Source organism: Apodemus sylvaticus, chromosome 12 (genome assembly GCF_947179515.1).
Source record: "Apodemus sylvaticus chromosome 12, mApoSyl1.1, whole genome shotgun sequence".
NCBI lineage: Eukaryota > Metazoa > Chordata > Mammalia > Rodentia > Muridae > Apodemus > Apodemus sylvaticus.
Genome location: NC_067483.1, coordinates 66,458,987 through 66,474,351, shown reverse-complemented (window position 1 = coordinate 66,474,351; position 15,365 = coordinate 66,458,987). Strand labels below are relative to the sequence as shown.

The following is a 15,365-nucleotide window of genomic DNA, read 5'->3' as shown; positions in this document are numbered from 1 at the left end:
ATTCTTAATTATCTTTTAAAGTTAGTATAAAGAATAATGGGTTTTATTAGGAAGTTAGTATGTATATATTCTTTTTCTTCATGGTTAAACAGATTTTCTTTGTGACTTTGTACCATATTATTAAAATCCATTTAATTACTAATGTATACGTGTGCTGGTTCTCTTCCTAAGCCACTGTGAATCATTCAGAAATAGACCGGAGCGGGGCTGCCCTGCAGCCGGATCCGGATCCGGATGCGCGCGGCCCTGTGACCCGCAGGGAGACTGACCGCTGCGACAGGAGCGTGGTCCTCTCCGACTTTACTGGAAAGATGAAACCCGATGAAACTCCTATGTTTGACCCAAGTTTGCTTAAAGAAGTGGACTGGAGTCAGAATACAGCAATATTTTCTCCAGCCATTTCTCCAACGCATCCTGGAGAAGGCTTGGTTTTGAGGTCTCTTTGTACTTCAGACTTAAATAAAGGTTTTTTTAAGGTATTGGGTCAACTGACAGAGACTGGTGTCGTCAGCCCGGAGCAGTTCCTGAAGTCTTTTGAGCATATGAAGAAGTCTGGGGATTACTATGTTACGGTTGTGGAGGATGTGACCCTAGGACAAATTGTGGCTACAGCAACTCTGATAATAGAACATAAATTTATCCATTCATATGCTAAGAGAGGGAGAGTAGAAGATGTCCTTGTTAGTGACGAGTGCAGAGGGAAGCAGCTCAGCAAACTGTTATTATCAACTCTTACTTTGCTAAGCAAGAAACTGAACTGTTACAAGATCACCCTTGAATGTCTACCACAAAATGTCGGTTTCTACAAAAAGTTTGACTATACAGTATCTGAAGAAAATTACATGTGTCGGAGGTTTCTAAAGTAAAAACTACCATCAAGAGGTTAATGCTACAAGGCTTTACTGTTAGAGTTCATTTTTGTTGCTGCAGCCCAGTAAGCTCCCTAACTACTGGACTGCAGTACGATGTAGTATGCCAGGGTAGTGACCCAGGAGGATGCAGTGGCCGCTGGGAGTTCACATTATCATAAAGGGGGAGGATTTTTAACCAAAGGAATATATTTTCAACTTGAATCTTTTCTTGCATTGTATTTTTCTAAAGTTTGTCTTCATTTCTTGGTAGTCAAGAGTATGGGTAGTAAACAGTTATGTCTGCTCTATGCTGCTCATTTTTAAATATATGTATATATATATTGAATAAGGGTGTTTCTTACCATAAAATTATTTTTGTCTCATACATCTAAATAGACTTAAGGTGCACCATTTCTCACATTACAGGGAGTTGGACGCTTCTGTAATTATGACCACCAGATACATATTTGCACACTGTTGATCCTAACCCTGCAGTCTTTTTAAAGCAACAAAAGAAAAATGGGACAAGGTACAACAGCTTAAATAACTATTTTACTAAGTATATAGTTTTGTGCAGATACTGTACCACCTGTCTCATCTGTCACATGATATTAGAGTTATCCAGGGTCTTTTCAAACTGTCAATGAGCAGTTCCTAGGGGAGCTTCTACCCTGGTTTCCATATCATTGACATCTGAAGCCTTTGAGTCGCAAAAAATGTGTAGTACTGCCTTTGGTACAGCTTTAAAATGATGTTAGCTTTTCTATTTAATGTGATTATAATGGTACTATTATTCTGATCACTGTCCTGTTTTATTTATTTTAATGATTTTTAAAGTAGAATCAGATACTTTATTAATAATGGTTCTAATCTTTTGCATTCCATGTTATTACATTAACCTTGTTTATATGAATAGTCAAGTTAAAAAAAAAAAGAAATAGACATGAGTTTTCAAATATCTCTACAATGTGTTGACTTGCATTCATTTGGGTATATACCCAGGAGTATAGATGGGTCCTATGGCAGTTCTAATTTTAGTTTTGCTTATTTTGTGTTTTAGAAGATTCTGTGCTGATTTACATTGTTACTGCATAAGTTTACACCCCCACCAACAGTGTATAAAGCTCCTTTGCCTCATAGCATTTACATGTGGTTGCTTTTTTGCTAGTCATCCTGCTGAGGGTAAGAGGGAATCTTAAAGTGGTTTTAATCTCCATCTCCCTAGTGGCTATGAGCATTGGACAATTTCTAACTATTTATTGGTCATTTGTAATTCTTCCTTTGATAAATGCCTATTCACTTCATCAGTCTTTATTGATTAGATGATTTTTGTGTTTAAGTGTTCCAGTTCTTCATGTATACTAGATTGCAATCTTCTATCTGATGCACGCTTTTCAACATGGTCCCCCGCCCCATTATGTAGACTACCTCTCCACTCTGAAACATTTTATTTTCATATAGTCCCATTTGTAAACTCTTAGGATTATTCCCTGTGCTGATGGAGACCTTTTCAGAATGCTCATTTCTATGATTACATCTTAAAGTCTTTTGCTTTGTCTAGTAGTTTTCAAAGTTCTTCTTACCTTTAAGGTCTTTGGTCATTTTTGACTTTTTGTTTGTGAAGGGTGAGTGAAGTGGACCTAGTTTTATGCATCTATAGATGGACATTCACTTTCCCAGCAGCAGTTCTTGTAGAGGCTGTTTTTTTTTTAACCCGATTTGACACCTTTGGTGAACATTGTGGGTTTATTTTTGGCATCCTATATTCTATCTCATTAGTCTATATGTGTTTGTGTCCCAGCATCCTGCTGCAGTTGTTACTTTGGCTTTGCTCTACACTTTGAGATCATGTACTAGGAAACCTTCAGCATTGCCTTTCTGCTTACGACTGTTTTGACTAATTAGGGTCTTTTGTACTTCTTGAGAATTTCTGGATTGGTTTTGTAGTTCTGAGAAAAATACCACTGACATTTTTTTAAAGTGTGTGTAGAGGAATTTTATCCAGCAACATGGTTGCTCTGGCAAGGGATCACATCCAAGACCTTCTAGGTTTGTGTGATTCAGCTGGAACACAGACTCACCACACACCTTTAATCACTCTGGAAGGAATACAAACACACCTTTAGATGAAGGAAGCAGCCATGTTTGAAAGTGACATCTCCGGCGGCGGCGGCGGCGGCGGCTGCAGTGCAACAGTGGCTGGTCCAGCTGAAGGGCCATCAACAGTGGAGCCAAGGCGACACAGGGTCCAGTTAGGCCCTGCGCCCACGACCACTGACCTTCGCTGACCAGCCGGGCGGCAAGCAGCTGCGGTTGTGCGGCGCCTTTCACTGCACGGAAGCCACTTCAGAACTCAGCCTCCCGCCAGTCAGGAGAGGCTCATCTCCATCTTGGTTTCTGACTCCAGAGATCGGACAGACTGAGGTACACAAACATAATCCGAGGCCAACACGGCGGGGGTCTGAGCCCGACAGGTGTTGGCCTGCACCCAGGCCCTGGGCTGTTCGGGGGGCCATCGGGGTGCCAACCCAGCCAGGAGGTTTTTGTCCCTGCCTGCGCGCGCGCTGCCATTTTGCCTGCAGGACGACAGAGAGCTCTGGCGGGCAGACCCATAACAGGCATAGCCTGAGGCTAACAAAGCGGGGGTCGAGGCCCCAAAAGGCACAGGACTGACCCCAAGAACTGGGCGGCTTGGTGGGCCATCTGTGAGTCAATCCGCCAAGGAGGTTGTTAGCACAGCAGACTCTCCTGGCACTTTCAGGGAGCACGGGCGCACATGCTCCCCATCCGGGTCACCTGGCGGACCCAATTAACAGTCATAGCCCTAGGGGAACTTTGCTCGGACCCTAGCCTCCCAGGCTTTTGCCTGGACTCAGGGCCTGGGCAGCCAGGCTAACCTTGTGTGCGCCAGCCCGGTCAGGGGATCGGCTGCCCAGCGGAGTGAGCGGAACACAGGGGAGGTCACAGCAGCATACACCGTCAGCGCTCCCTGGGGGTGCACACGGGCTCCATCTGGTCCACAGACACAATCGGGGGGGGGGGGGCAAGGCCTCAGGCGGAAGCCCTCAGCTCAACACTCTCCGCTTCCGGATCCAGATCAGCCTGGGCAGCCGCACCACATCTCCAGGTCCTGCAAGAGGCTAGTGGGGCTTCCGGGCGGCCAGCTGGGAGAAGTCGGTGTGCTCCAGTGAATCCAGCGGGCCCCAGCAGGAGCCTTCGGGTGCCTGCTTTGGGATCTGATCAGCCTGGGCAGCAGCACCCTGTCTACAGGCAGTGCAGAGGGTAAGCTGTGCACCAGAGGCCAACGGGGAAGGGGCAGCTTGCACTGGTGAGTCCAGCACTGACAAGACCAAGTAACACCAGTGAGAACTAGATGGCAAAAGGCAAACGCAGGAACGTCATTAACAGAAATCAAGGCAATATGGCAACATCTGAACCCAATTCTCCTCTACCAGCATGTCCTGGATACCCCATCACACCAGTAAAACAAGATTTGGATTTAAAATCACTGGTCATGATGCTGGTACAGGAACACATGAAGGACATACTTAAAGAAATTCAGGAGAAAATGGATCAAAAGTTAGAAGCCCTTGCAAGGGAAACACAAAAATCATTGAAAGAAATCCAGGAGAATACAAAAGCCAACAAGGAGAAAACGCAAAAAACACTTAAAGAAATACAGGAGAACTTTGGTCAACAGGCTGAGGTCATGAAAGAAGAAACACAAAAATCTCTTAAAGAATTACAGGAAAGCACAAACAAGCAAGTGAAGGAGCTAAGCAAAACCATCCAGGATCTAAAATCAGAAGTAGAAACAACTAAGAAAACTCAAAGGGAGACAACTTTGGAGATAGAAAGCCTTGGGAAGAAATCAGGGGACAGAGATGCAAATATCAACAACAGAATACAAGAGATAGAAGAAAGAATCTCAGATGCTGAAGATTGCATAGAAACCATGGACTCAACAGTTAAAGAAAATGCAAAATGCAAAAAGCTTGTAACCCAAAATATCCAGGAAATCCAGGACACAATGAGAAGACCAAACCTAAGGATTATAGGCATAGATGAGAGTGAAGATTTACAACTTAAAGGGCCAGCAAATATCTTCAATAAAATTATGGAAGAAAACTTCCCTAACCTAAAGAGAGAGATGCCCATGAATATACAAGAAGCCTACAGAACTCCAAACAGACTGGACCAGAACAGAAATACTTCCCGTCACATAATCAAAACACCAAATGTACTAAACAAAGAAAGACTATTAAAGGCAGTAAGAGAAAACGGCCAAGTAACATATAAAGGAAGACCTATCAGAATCACAGCAGACTTTTCACCTGAGACTATGAAGGCTAGAAGGTCCTGGGCAGATCTCATGCAGACTCTAAGAGAACACAAATGCCAACCAAAACTACTATATCCAGCAAAACTCTCAATCACCATAGATGGAGAAATTAAGATATTTCATGACAAAACCAAGTTTACCCAGTATCTATCCACAAACCAAGCCCTAAAAAGGATAATAGGAGGACAACACCAATACAAGGAGGGAAACTTCACCCTGGAAAAAGCAAGATAGTAACCTTTCATCAAACCCAAAAGAAGTTAACCAATCAAATTTAAAAAATAACGTCAAAAATGATAGGAAGTAACAATCACTATTCCTTAATATCTCTTAACATCAATGGACTTAATTCCCCAATAAAAAGACACAGCCTAACTGACTGGATACGTAAACAGGACCCTACATTTTGCTGCTTACAGGAAACACACCTCAGGGTCAAAGACAAACACTACCGTAGAGTAAAAGGCTGGAAGACAATTTTACAAGCAAATGGTCTCAGGAAACAAGGTGGAGTAGCCATTTTAATATCAGATAAAATTGACTTTCAACCCAAAGTCATCAAAAGAGACTCTGAGGGACACTTCTTGCTGGTCAAAGGAAAAATACAACAAGAAGAACTCTCAATCCTGAACATCTATGCTCCAAATGCAAGGGCACCCTCTTTCGTAAAAGAAACTTTATTAAAACTCAAAGCACACATTGCACCTAACACAATAATTGTGGGTGACTTCAACACTGCACTTTCCTCAATGGACCGATCAGGAAAACAGAAACTAAACAGGGACACAATGAAACTAATTGAAGCTTTGGACCAATTAGATTTAACAGATATATATGGAACATTCTATCCTAAAACAAATGAATATACCTTTTTCTCAGCACCTCATGGTACCTTCTCCAAAATCGACCATATAATTGGTCACAAGACAGACCTCAACGAATATAAGATCGAACTAATCCCATGGCTCCTATCTGATCACTATGGAGTAAAAGTGGTCTTCAATAGCAACAGAAACAACAGAAAACCCACATACACGTGGAAACTGAACAATACTCTACTCAATGATACCTTGGTCAAGGAAGAAATAAACAAAGTAATTAAAGACTTTTTAGAACACAATGAAAATGAAAACACAACATACCCAAATCTATGGGACACAATGAAAGCAGTGCTAAGAGGAAAACTCATAGCCCTGAGTGCCTCCGAAAAGAAAATGGAGAGAGCATACATTACCAGCTTAATGACACACCTGAAAGCCCTAGAACAAAAAGAAGCTATTTCACCCAGGAGGAGTAGAAGGCAGGAAATCATCAAACTCAGGGCTGAAATCAATCAAGTAGAAACAAAGAGAACCATACAAAAAATCAACAAAACCAGGAGCTGGTTCTTTGAGAAAATCAACAAGATAGATAAACCCTTAGCCAGACTGACCAAAGGGCACAGAGAAAGTATCCAAATTAACAAACTTAGAAATGAAAAGGGAGATATAACAACGGAAACTGAGGAAATCCAAAAAATCATCAGATCCTACTACAAGAGCCTGTACTCAACACAACTGGAGAATCTGGAGGAAATGGACAATTTCCTTGACAGATACCAAATACCAAAATTAAATCAGGACCAACTAGACCATCTAAACAGTCCCATAATGCCTAAAGAAAAAGAAGGAGTCATAGAAAGTCTTCCAACCAAAAAAAGCACAGGACCAGATGGTTTCAGTGCAGAATTCTACCAGACCTTCAAAGAAGAGTTAACACCAATACTCTTCAAACTATTCCACAAAATAGAAACAGAAGGAACATTATCCAATTCCTTCTATGAAGCCACAATTACGCTGATACCAAAGCCACACAAAGACCCATCAAAGAAAGAGAACTTCAGACCAATTTCCCTTATGAACATCGATGCAAAAATACTCAATAAAATTCTTGCCAACCGAATCCAAGAACACATCAAACGATCATCCACCATGATCAAGTAGGCTTTATCCTGGGAATGCAGGGTTGGTTCAATATACGGAAATCCATCAATGAAATCCACTACATAAACAAACTCAAAGAACAAAACCACATGGTTATTTCATTGGATGCTGAAAAAGCATTTGACAAAATTCAGCATCCTTTCATGCTTAAAGTCTTGGAGAGAACAGGAATTCAAGGCCCATACCTAAACATAGTAAAAGCAATATACAGCAAACCAGTAGCCAGCATCAAACTAAATGGAGAGAAACTTGAAGCAATCCCACTGAAATCAGGGACCAGACAAGGTTGCCCCCTTTCTCCTTATCTTTTCAATATTGTACTTGAGGTACTAGCTCGGGCAATTCGACAACATAAGGAGGTCAAAGGGATACAAATTGGAAAGGAAGAAGTCAAACTATCATTATTTGCAGACGACATGATAGTCTACCTAAGTGACCCAAAAAACTCCACTAGAGAGCTCCTACAGCTGATAAACAACTTCAGCAAAGTGGCAGGTTATAAAATCAACTCAAGCAAATCAGTGGCCTTCCTATACTCAAAGCATAAGCAGGCTGAGAAAGAAATTAGGGAAATGACCCCCTTTACAATAGCCACAAACAGTATAAAGTATCTTGGGGTGACTCTTACCAAACATGTGAAAGATCTGTATGACAAGAACTTCAAGACTCTGAAGAAGGAAATGGAAGAAGACCTCAAAAAATGGGAAAACCTCCCATGCTCATGGATCGGTAGAATCAATATAGTTAAAATGGCCATTTTGCCAAAAGCAATATACAGATTCAGTGCAATACCCATCAAAATCCCAACTCAATTCTTCACAGAGTTAGAAAGAGCAATTATCAAATTCATCTGGAACAACAAAAAACCCAGGACAGCTAAAACTATACTCAGCAACAAAAGAAAATCTGGGGAAATCAGTATCCCTGACCTGATGCAATACTACAGAGCAATAGTGTTAAAAACTGCATGGTATTGGTACAGTGACAGGCAGGAGGATCAATGGAACAGGATTGAAGATCCAGAAATGAACCCACACACCTATGGCCACTTGATCCTCGACAAAGAGGCTGAAAACATCCAATGGAAAAAAGATAGCCTTTTCAACAAATGGTGCTGGGTCAACTGGAGGTCAGCATGCAGAAGAATGCGAATTGATCCATCCTTGTCTCCTTGTACTAAGCTCAACTCCAAATGGATCAAGGACCTCCACATAAAGTCAGACACTCTGAAGCTAATAGAAAAGAAACTGGGGAAGACCCTTGAGGACATCGGTACAGGGAGAAAGTTTCTGAACAGAACACCAATAGCGTATGCTCTAAGATCAAGAATTGACAAATGGGACCTCATAAAATTACAAAGTTTCTGTAAGGCAAAGTACACCATCAAGAGGACAAATTGGCAACCAACAAATTGGGAAAAGATCTTCACCAATCCTACATCAGATAGAAGGCTAATATCCAATATATATAAAGAACTCAAGAAGTTAGACTCCAGAAAACCGAACAACCCTATTAAAAAGTGGAGTACAGAGTTAAACAAAGAATTCTCACCTGAAGAACTTTGGATGGCGGAGAAGCATCTTAAAAAATGCTCAACTTCATTAGTCATTAGGGAAATGCAAATCAAAACAACCCTAAGATTTCATCTTACACCAGTCAGAATGGCTAAGATTAAAAATTCAGGAGACAGCAGGTGTTGGAGAGGGTGTGGAGAAAGAGGAACACTCCTCCACTGCTGGTGGGGTTGCAAATTGGTACAACCACTCTGGAAATCAGTCTGGCGGTTCCTCCGAAAACTGGGCACCTCACTTCCAGAAGATCCTGCTATACCACTCCTGGGCATATACCCAGAGGATTCCCCACCATGTAATAAGGATACATGCTCTACTATGTTCATAGCAGCCCTATTTATAATTGCCAGATGCTGGAAAGAACCCAGGTATCCCTCAACAGAAGAGTGGATGCAAAAAATGTGGTATATCTACACAATGGAGTACTATTCAGCCATTAGAAACAATGAATTCATGAAATTCTTAGGCAAATGGATGGAGCTAGAGAACATCATACTAAGTGAGGTAACCCAGACTCAAAAGGTGAATCATGGTATGCACTCACTAATAAGTGGTTATTAACCTAGAAAACTGGAATACCCAAAACATAATCCACACATCAAATGAGGTACAAGAAGAAAGGAGGAGTGGCCCCTGGTTCTGGAAAGACTCAGTGAAACAGTATTCCGCAAAACCAGAACGGGGAAGTGGGAAGGGATGGGTGGGAGGACAGGGGAAGAGAAGGAGGCTTACAGGACTTTCGGGGAGTGGGGGGGGGCTAGAAAAGGGGAAATCATTTGAAATGTAAATAAATTATATCGAATAAAAAAATTAAAAAAAAAAAGAAAGTGACATCTCATTGTGAGGCAGACAAATTGATGAATCAGAGAAAGATTTGATGGAGTGAGTCAGAGATAGGATACACCCAACTTTCATGAGAAGAGACCAAAAAGAGAGGTGACTTAAGAGAGCAGCAGGATAGGGGGGAGGGAGAGAGGGAGAGAGGGAAGATGAGAAGATGGGGGGCAATTTTACCAGGACAGTTTTACTGAGATAGGTTGCAGGTGAAGACAGAACAAGCTAGAGAATGAGGAGGAGTCAAAAGATTAGAATACATTGTCAGAGTTAGTTTGAGGCCAAGCGGAACAATCCAGCGAGAAGCTGAGAGAAGTCAGAATGAATCAGTCATCTTGGAGAGGAGTTTGAGCCAGAATAGCTAAGTTGAACCAGCCAGCCAGAATTCAGAAATGGGTGAGCTTATTCAGCAGTAATCCTCTGAGACAATTACATCTTGCAAATACAAATTATTTCTCTCTCTCTCTCTCTCTCTCTCTCTCTCTCTCTCTCTCCTTTTTCCATGTGGGCCCTGGGGTTTGAGCTCAGCTTATCAGGCCTGGCTTTTGTGAATTCTATGAGCTGATATAGTGGATGGTTAAACTCGAGAAGAGAGAAGTGGGAGCCCTAACTTATGACCGTTATTAGGAAATTCTAAAATCTGAACCAGTATTGCTAGTTTAAAAAAAGATCTCTGTATGGGTCAGTTTCTGCTCTATAAAAAGTTCCTGAAATAATTAGCTTAAAAGGAAAAAGAACATAAGTTGGCAAATGATTTTAGAGGCCCCAGTGGATGCTTAGTTGGACTTACTGCTTTTAGCTCTTTGTGGAGGTAGCATGTCAAGGAGGGAACACATGGTAAAGCAAGACTACTCAGGTTATGGTTGGGAAGCAAAGAAAGACAATGGAGCCCTGTGACCACCTTTAAGGCTTTCCTTCTAGTTACCTAAGACTCCCACTATCCTGGCACTGTGCTAGGCATTTAATACCTGGGCTATTGTTCAACATTCAAGATTTCAACAATAACATCTGGTGTAAAATAACCAACTGTCATACAGAATGTAATTGTCCATTCTTTGCAATGATGCCACCAATATATGGTCATAAATCTCGACATAACACTCCAAAATTATTTATACTATGCTGGGAAAGTATGTAGAGGAGGAATGAGGGGTAGGCATGGGTAGGCCAGAGCTAATATGGCTGCACTCAGGACAAGTGGAATCTCTGCATTAATTGAGGAATGATTTTCTAGAGACCTCAAGAAATTTTTGTGGTATTTTCAGAGAACCTTTGTTTGGGGTAAGGGTTGATAATAAAATACCTAAGTTGATAATAAAATTTGATGATTAATGTAAAATGGGAAATGGCTTATTTTGATTTATGCTTTTAGAGGTTCCACCGATCATGGAAGAAACATTCATCAACAACCATCCATTTCCCTTTCACATGACTTAGATCACCTTGAAAGTTTGCAGAATTTTAATTATTTCTAACAATGATGCCTGTTCACAGTGGAATTTACCCTTTCGAAAGATATAGTGGTTTGTTTGTTTGTTTGCTTGCTTGCTTGTTTTTTAGCTACATAGAATTTAAAGCAGAGGAACTCAATAAACAGCCAGGAAAAATAATGACGCTATGGAGCAAATTCAGTGTCCTGAAATGGGTAAAGCACATGAATAGCCATTTGCTCATGGAAAATATCCAAATATCACATAGCTGCCTGAAAACACATCCAACACCTTTAGCTATTAAAGATGTTAATGTAAATTAAATTTAACCAAAGCAACAAAGGTTTGGTTACTCTTACTGTGATGAATCACCACGATGAAAGCAATTTGGGAAGGAAAGGGTTTGCTTGGCTCACACTTCCCTATCACATTTATCACTGAAGAAAGTCAGGACAGGAACTCAAATAGGGCAGGATCCAGAAGGCAGAAGCTGATGCAGAGGCCATGGAGGGATGCTGCTGATTGGCTTGCTCCTTCTTGCTTGCTCAGTCTGCTTTCTTTTCTTTTTTTTTTTTCTTTTTCTTTTTCTTTTTCTTTTTCTTTTCTTTTCTTTCCTTTTCTTTTCTTTCCTTTCCCTTCCTTTCCTTTCCCCTCCCTTCCCCTCCCCTCCCTTCCCCTCCCTCCCTTCCCTTCCTCTCCCCTCCTCTCCCCTCCTCTCCTCTTCTTTCCTCTTCTCTTCTTTTTTCTTTTTTTAAATAATTACCCTGAGTGTTGACTCCTCTTAACTGTGACAAGAGTGCAGTGGTCCACAGCTGACTGTCTCTTTTTATTCAAGAATTCATTAATTTTATATATGTGAATACACTATCACTGTCTTCAAATACACCAGAAAAGGGCATCAGATCCCATTGCAGATGGGTGTGAGCTACCATGTGGTTACTGGGAATTGAGATATGCAATGTAAGGTGGACCAATACTTGCATGTAGTTAGTGAAGAATCCTTCATCACATGTCTTTTCATGTGCTTGTTTCAGAACATCTTTCAACTGTGTCTGTTTCAGTGAAATGTTTCTTCACAAGTCTACCTTAGTGAAACATTCTTTTACCTGTGTCGACTTCAGGAAAACACTCTTTCATGTGTTTGCCACAGCAAAATACCATCCAACACAACTGACTTTCCAAAGAACCCTTACGTTTCCACTTCACATGGAGGTGCTGGATAACCTTACAACTTTAAATCCATGCAGAAATCATCCTCACAATTTGCTGAACTTTATCTTCCTCTCCATAGTATTCTCTGGTCTGAGGGTCTCATACATATACAGTGGTATATACAAGAACATATATAGGTTTATGTTTCTCAGATGCCAGACAAGCTATTTGTGCCTTCTACTTGACTTATCTCCTGTACCATTTTTTTTTTAGGACTCCATTGAGTATAGGTCCTTCTTCTTCCATGTAAAGTATATGTAGTGTGACCTTGACCTTTGACCTTTCCACCTTCTTGTTTTGTGTTCTTGAGTCTGCTTTCTACATAGGATGTTTGACAAGTTCCACTGTGTTCTGAGATGCCTTTCCATTTTTTTTATGGGTAGTGATACACAAAGTTGTCTTGGGGTACATTTGCCTAGACACCCAGTAAGTTCTTATAAGTCCTAGAGGAAGGAGTCACAGCACTGAGTTGTCTAAAGCGGAAGAGACTCCTTTCATTCACACCCTAGGAATAGTTGTCTTCATCTGGGGACCTACTTCTATTGCTGGTTCTGTTCAAGAAGAGACATCAGACTATGCTGGAGGTTGTTCTATGTTGATCATCCTCATTTATGAGCTTGACAGGTGGTAGCAAACATATTTGCTAAAAGTTTTTGGCCCTGTCTCATAGTGTTTCTCAGGCTGCTGGTTTTCTGTATTAGACATCAGAATAAAGTAAAATGGAACTTGGTAATGTGGATCAATTTGGACTATCAGTGAGGTCTCTGGAAGACAATGGCTGCATGGTATCTACCCACACAACCTTGTAGCCTTAGATTTAATAGGTTGACGTACATGTCCTTATACCTGGAGCTAGATCCTTGGTACAATGTCACCCAGATCTATTTCTCCTGTAGTCTAAGATAACATGATCTTCAGCTTTGGGGAAATCTTTGCCTTAGTTATTCTTCCTAGCTTATATTTATACATGAATGGCTTAATGGTATTCTTTGAGTTGTCTCTCACTGTATTTGAAGATAAACCAATTCTTTAAGATTCTCATGTTTAAGGACATAAAAGATATGTCACATATGCTACTATTTACTCATTATCCATTTCCAGAAGTTGTTTCTCAAAAATGGAAGGTACCATAATATGGAAGATGACACTAGGCTCAACATGTTCATTAGAGGGCCATTGCATTCTAGTCCCTAAATAATTCTGGGGAGAAATAGGAAACTGCTGTACAGATATTCAGCGTGGGGCCATCAGTGAAAAATTATTAAAGACACAGCCAGACAGTTTTAGAGGTCAACATCTAAAAACCAAGTGTCTGGCTTTAGGCTCCTTTGGACATACTTCCGGGAGAAAATACTGTATAACAGATAAGGAATTTTCCTTGGTCCTCCTTTCTCTCTGGTCCCTGTCCCGGGGACAATAGAATAATCCCCACTCATTAGCAAATTCCAAGATCTCTTGTTTTCTGTGTCTCAATAACTGCAAATAGTCTCATGATGTAAATAATTAAATAACTATTTTAAATGCTTACTGTAGTTTATAGTTGCTAATAAGCACTAATATATTAAGCACTATGTATAGGTCAATGTTATACACATTAAGAATAGCAGAAATTCTTTTATTTCATATGACTTCAAGGAGGAAATTGTTAGTGTTTTAACATTAACTTGTCTCTCTGGCACAGCACGCCATACCCAAGTGGTGCAGGGAGGCAGCTTAACCACACAAGAGTGTGGAGAGACTGGCCTGCACAGGTAGAACCACCCCTGTTGCTCAGAGGATTACATGCGGAACCCTCTGGCAGAAGCCCTCTGGTTTCTGTCTCTGACTTGGGTCTATCCTATGGCAACAGTGTGCCATCATACCCAAGTGACACAGGGAGACATCTTAACCACCCAGGAGTGTGAAGGGGCCTGCCTGCACAGGTAGAACCACCCTCACCACTCAGAGGATCACACCCAGAACCCTCTGGCAGAAGGCCTCCAGTCTCCATCTCTGGCTTGGGACCACCCTCTGCAACCACACACCATATCCAAGGAGGTAGCTAACCACTCAGGAGTGCAGAGAGGCCAGACAGCATAGGGAGGACTACCCCTGCTGCTCAGAGGAAACAGCCTGAAAACCTGAGGAGGACTCAAGAGCCTAGGAGCAGCCTGGGACAGAAGTCTTCCGATTTCCATCTGCACCCAGAGTTTATTGGGGCCATAGAGCTACATACCTAAATATAACCACAAGAGAACGGGTCTTGCAGGAGTACCTACATGCCGGTGTACACAAAGAAAACCGAGTCTCCCAGGAGCATAGATACAGAGGCTTGCATAATGATAAGCCACAGTCAGGGACAGCAACACCAGCTAACACCAGAGATAACCAGATGGCAAAAGGCAAATGTAAGAACATTACCAACAGAAACCAAGGCAACATGGCACCATCTGAACCTAATTCTTCCACAACAGCAAGTCCTGGATGTCCCAACACATCAGAAAAGTAAGATCTGGATTTAAAATCACATCTCATGATGCTGATAGAGGATTTCAAGAAAGACATAAATAACTTCCTTAAAGAAGTACAGGAGAACATGAGTAAACAAGTAGAAGCCCTTAAAAAGGAAACACAAAAATCCCTTAAAGAAATACAGGAGAGGGTTGGAGAGTTGGCTCAGCGGTTAAGAGCACTGACTGCTTTTCCAGAGGTCCTGAGTTCAATTCCCAGCAACCACATGGTGGCTCACAACCATCTGTAATGGGATCTGATGCCCTCTTCTGGTGTGTCTGAAGAGAGCAACAGTGTACTCATATACATAAAATAAATAAATAAATCTTTAAAATAAAGAGGAAAAAAAAAAAAAAGAAATACAGGAGAACATGGGTCAACAGGTAGAAGCCCATAAAGAGGAAATACAAAAATCACTTAAAGAAATACAGGAGACTATGGATCAACAGGCAGAAGCCCTAACAGAGGAAACACAAAAAAATCCCTTAAAGAATTTCAGGAAAACACAAACAAACAAGTAAAGGAACTGAACAAAACCATCCAGGATCTAAAAACAGAAGTATAACAATTAAGAAATCACAAAGGGAGACAACTCTGGAGATAGAAAACATTGTAAAGAAATCAGGAGTCATAAATGCAAACATTAACAACAG

At 41.3% G+C, this 15,365-nt stretch overlaps 1 protein-coding gene across 1 annotated transcript; it reads left to right on the top strand.

The window, feature by feature from the left end:
• Positions 1-275: 275 nt before the first annotated feature.
• On the top strand, positions 276-1,253 carry LOC127697243 (glucosamine 6-phosphate N-acetyltransferase-like). Its single transcript, XM_052200240.1, has one exon. It carries the CDS (start codon positions 312-314, stop codon positions 864-866), a length of 555 nt encoding a protein of 184 aa, XP_052056200.1. The 5' UTR covers positions 276-311; the 3' UTR covers positions 867-1,253.
• Positions 1,254-15,365: the final 14,112 nt, after the last annotated feature.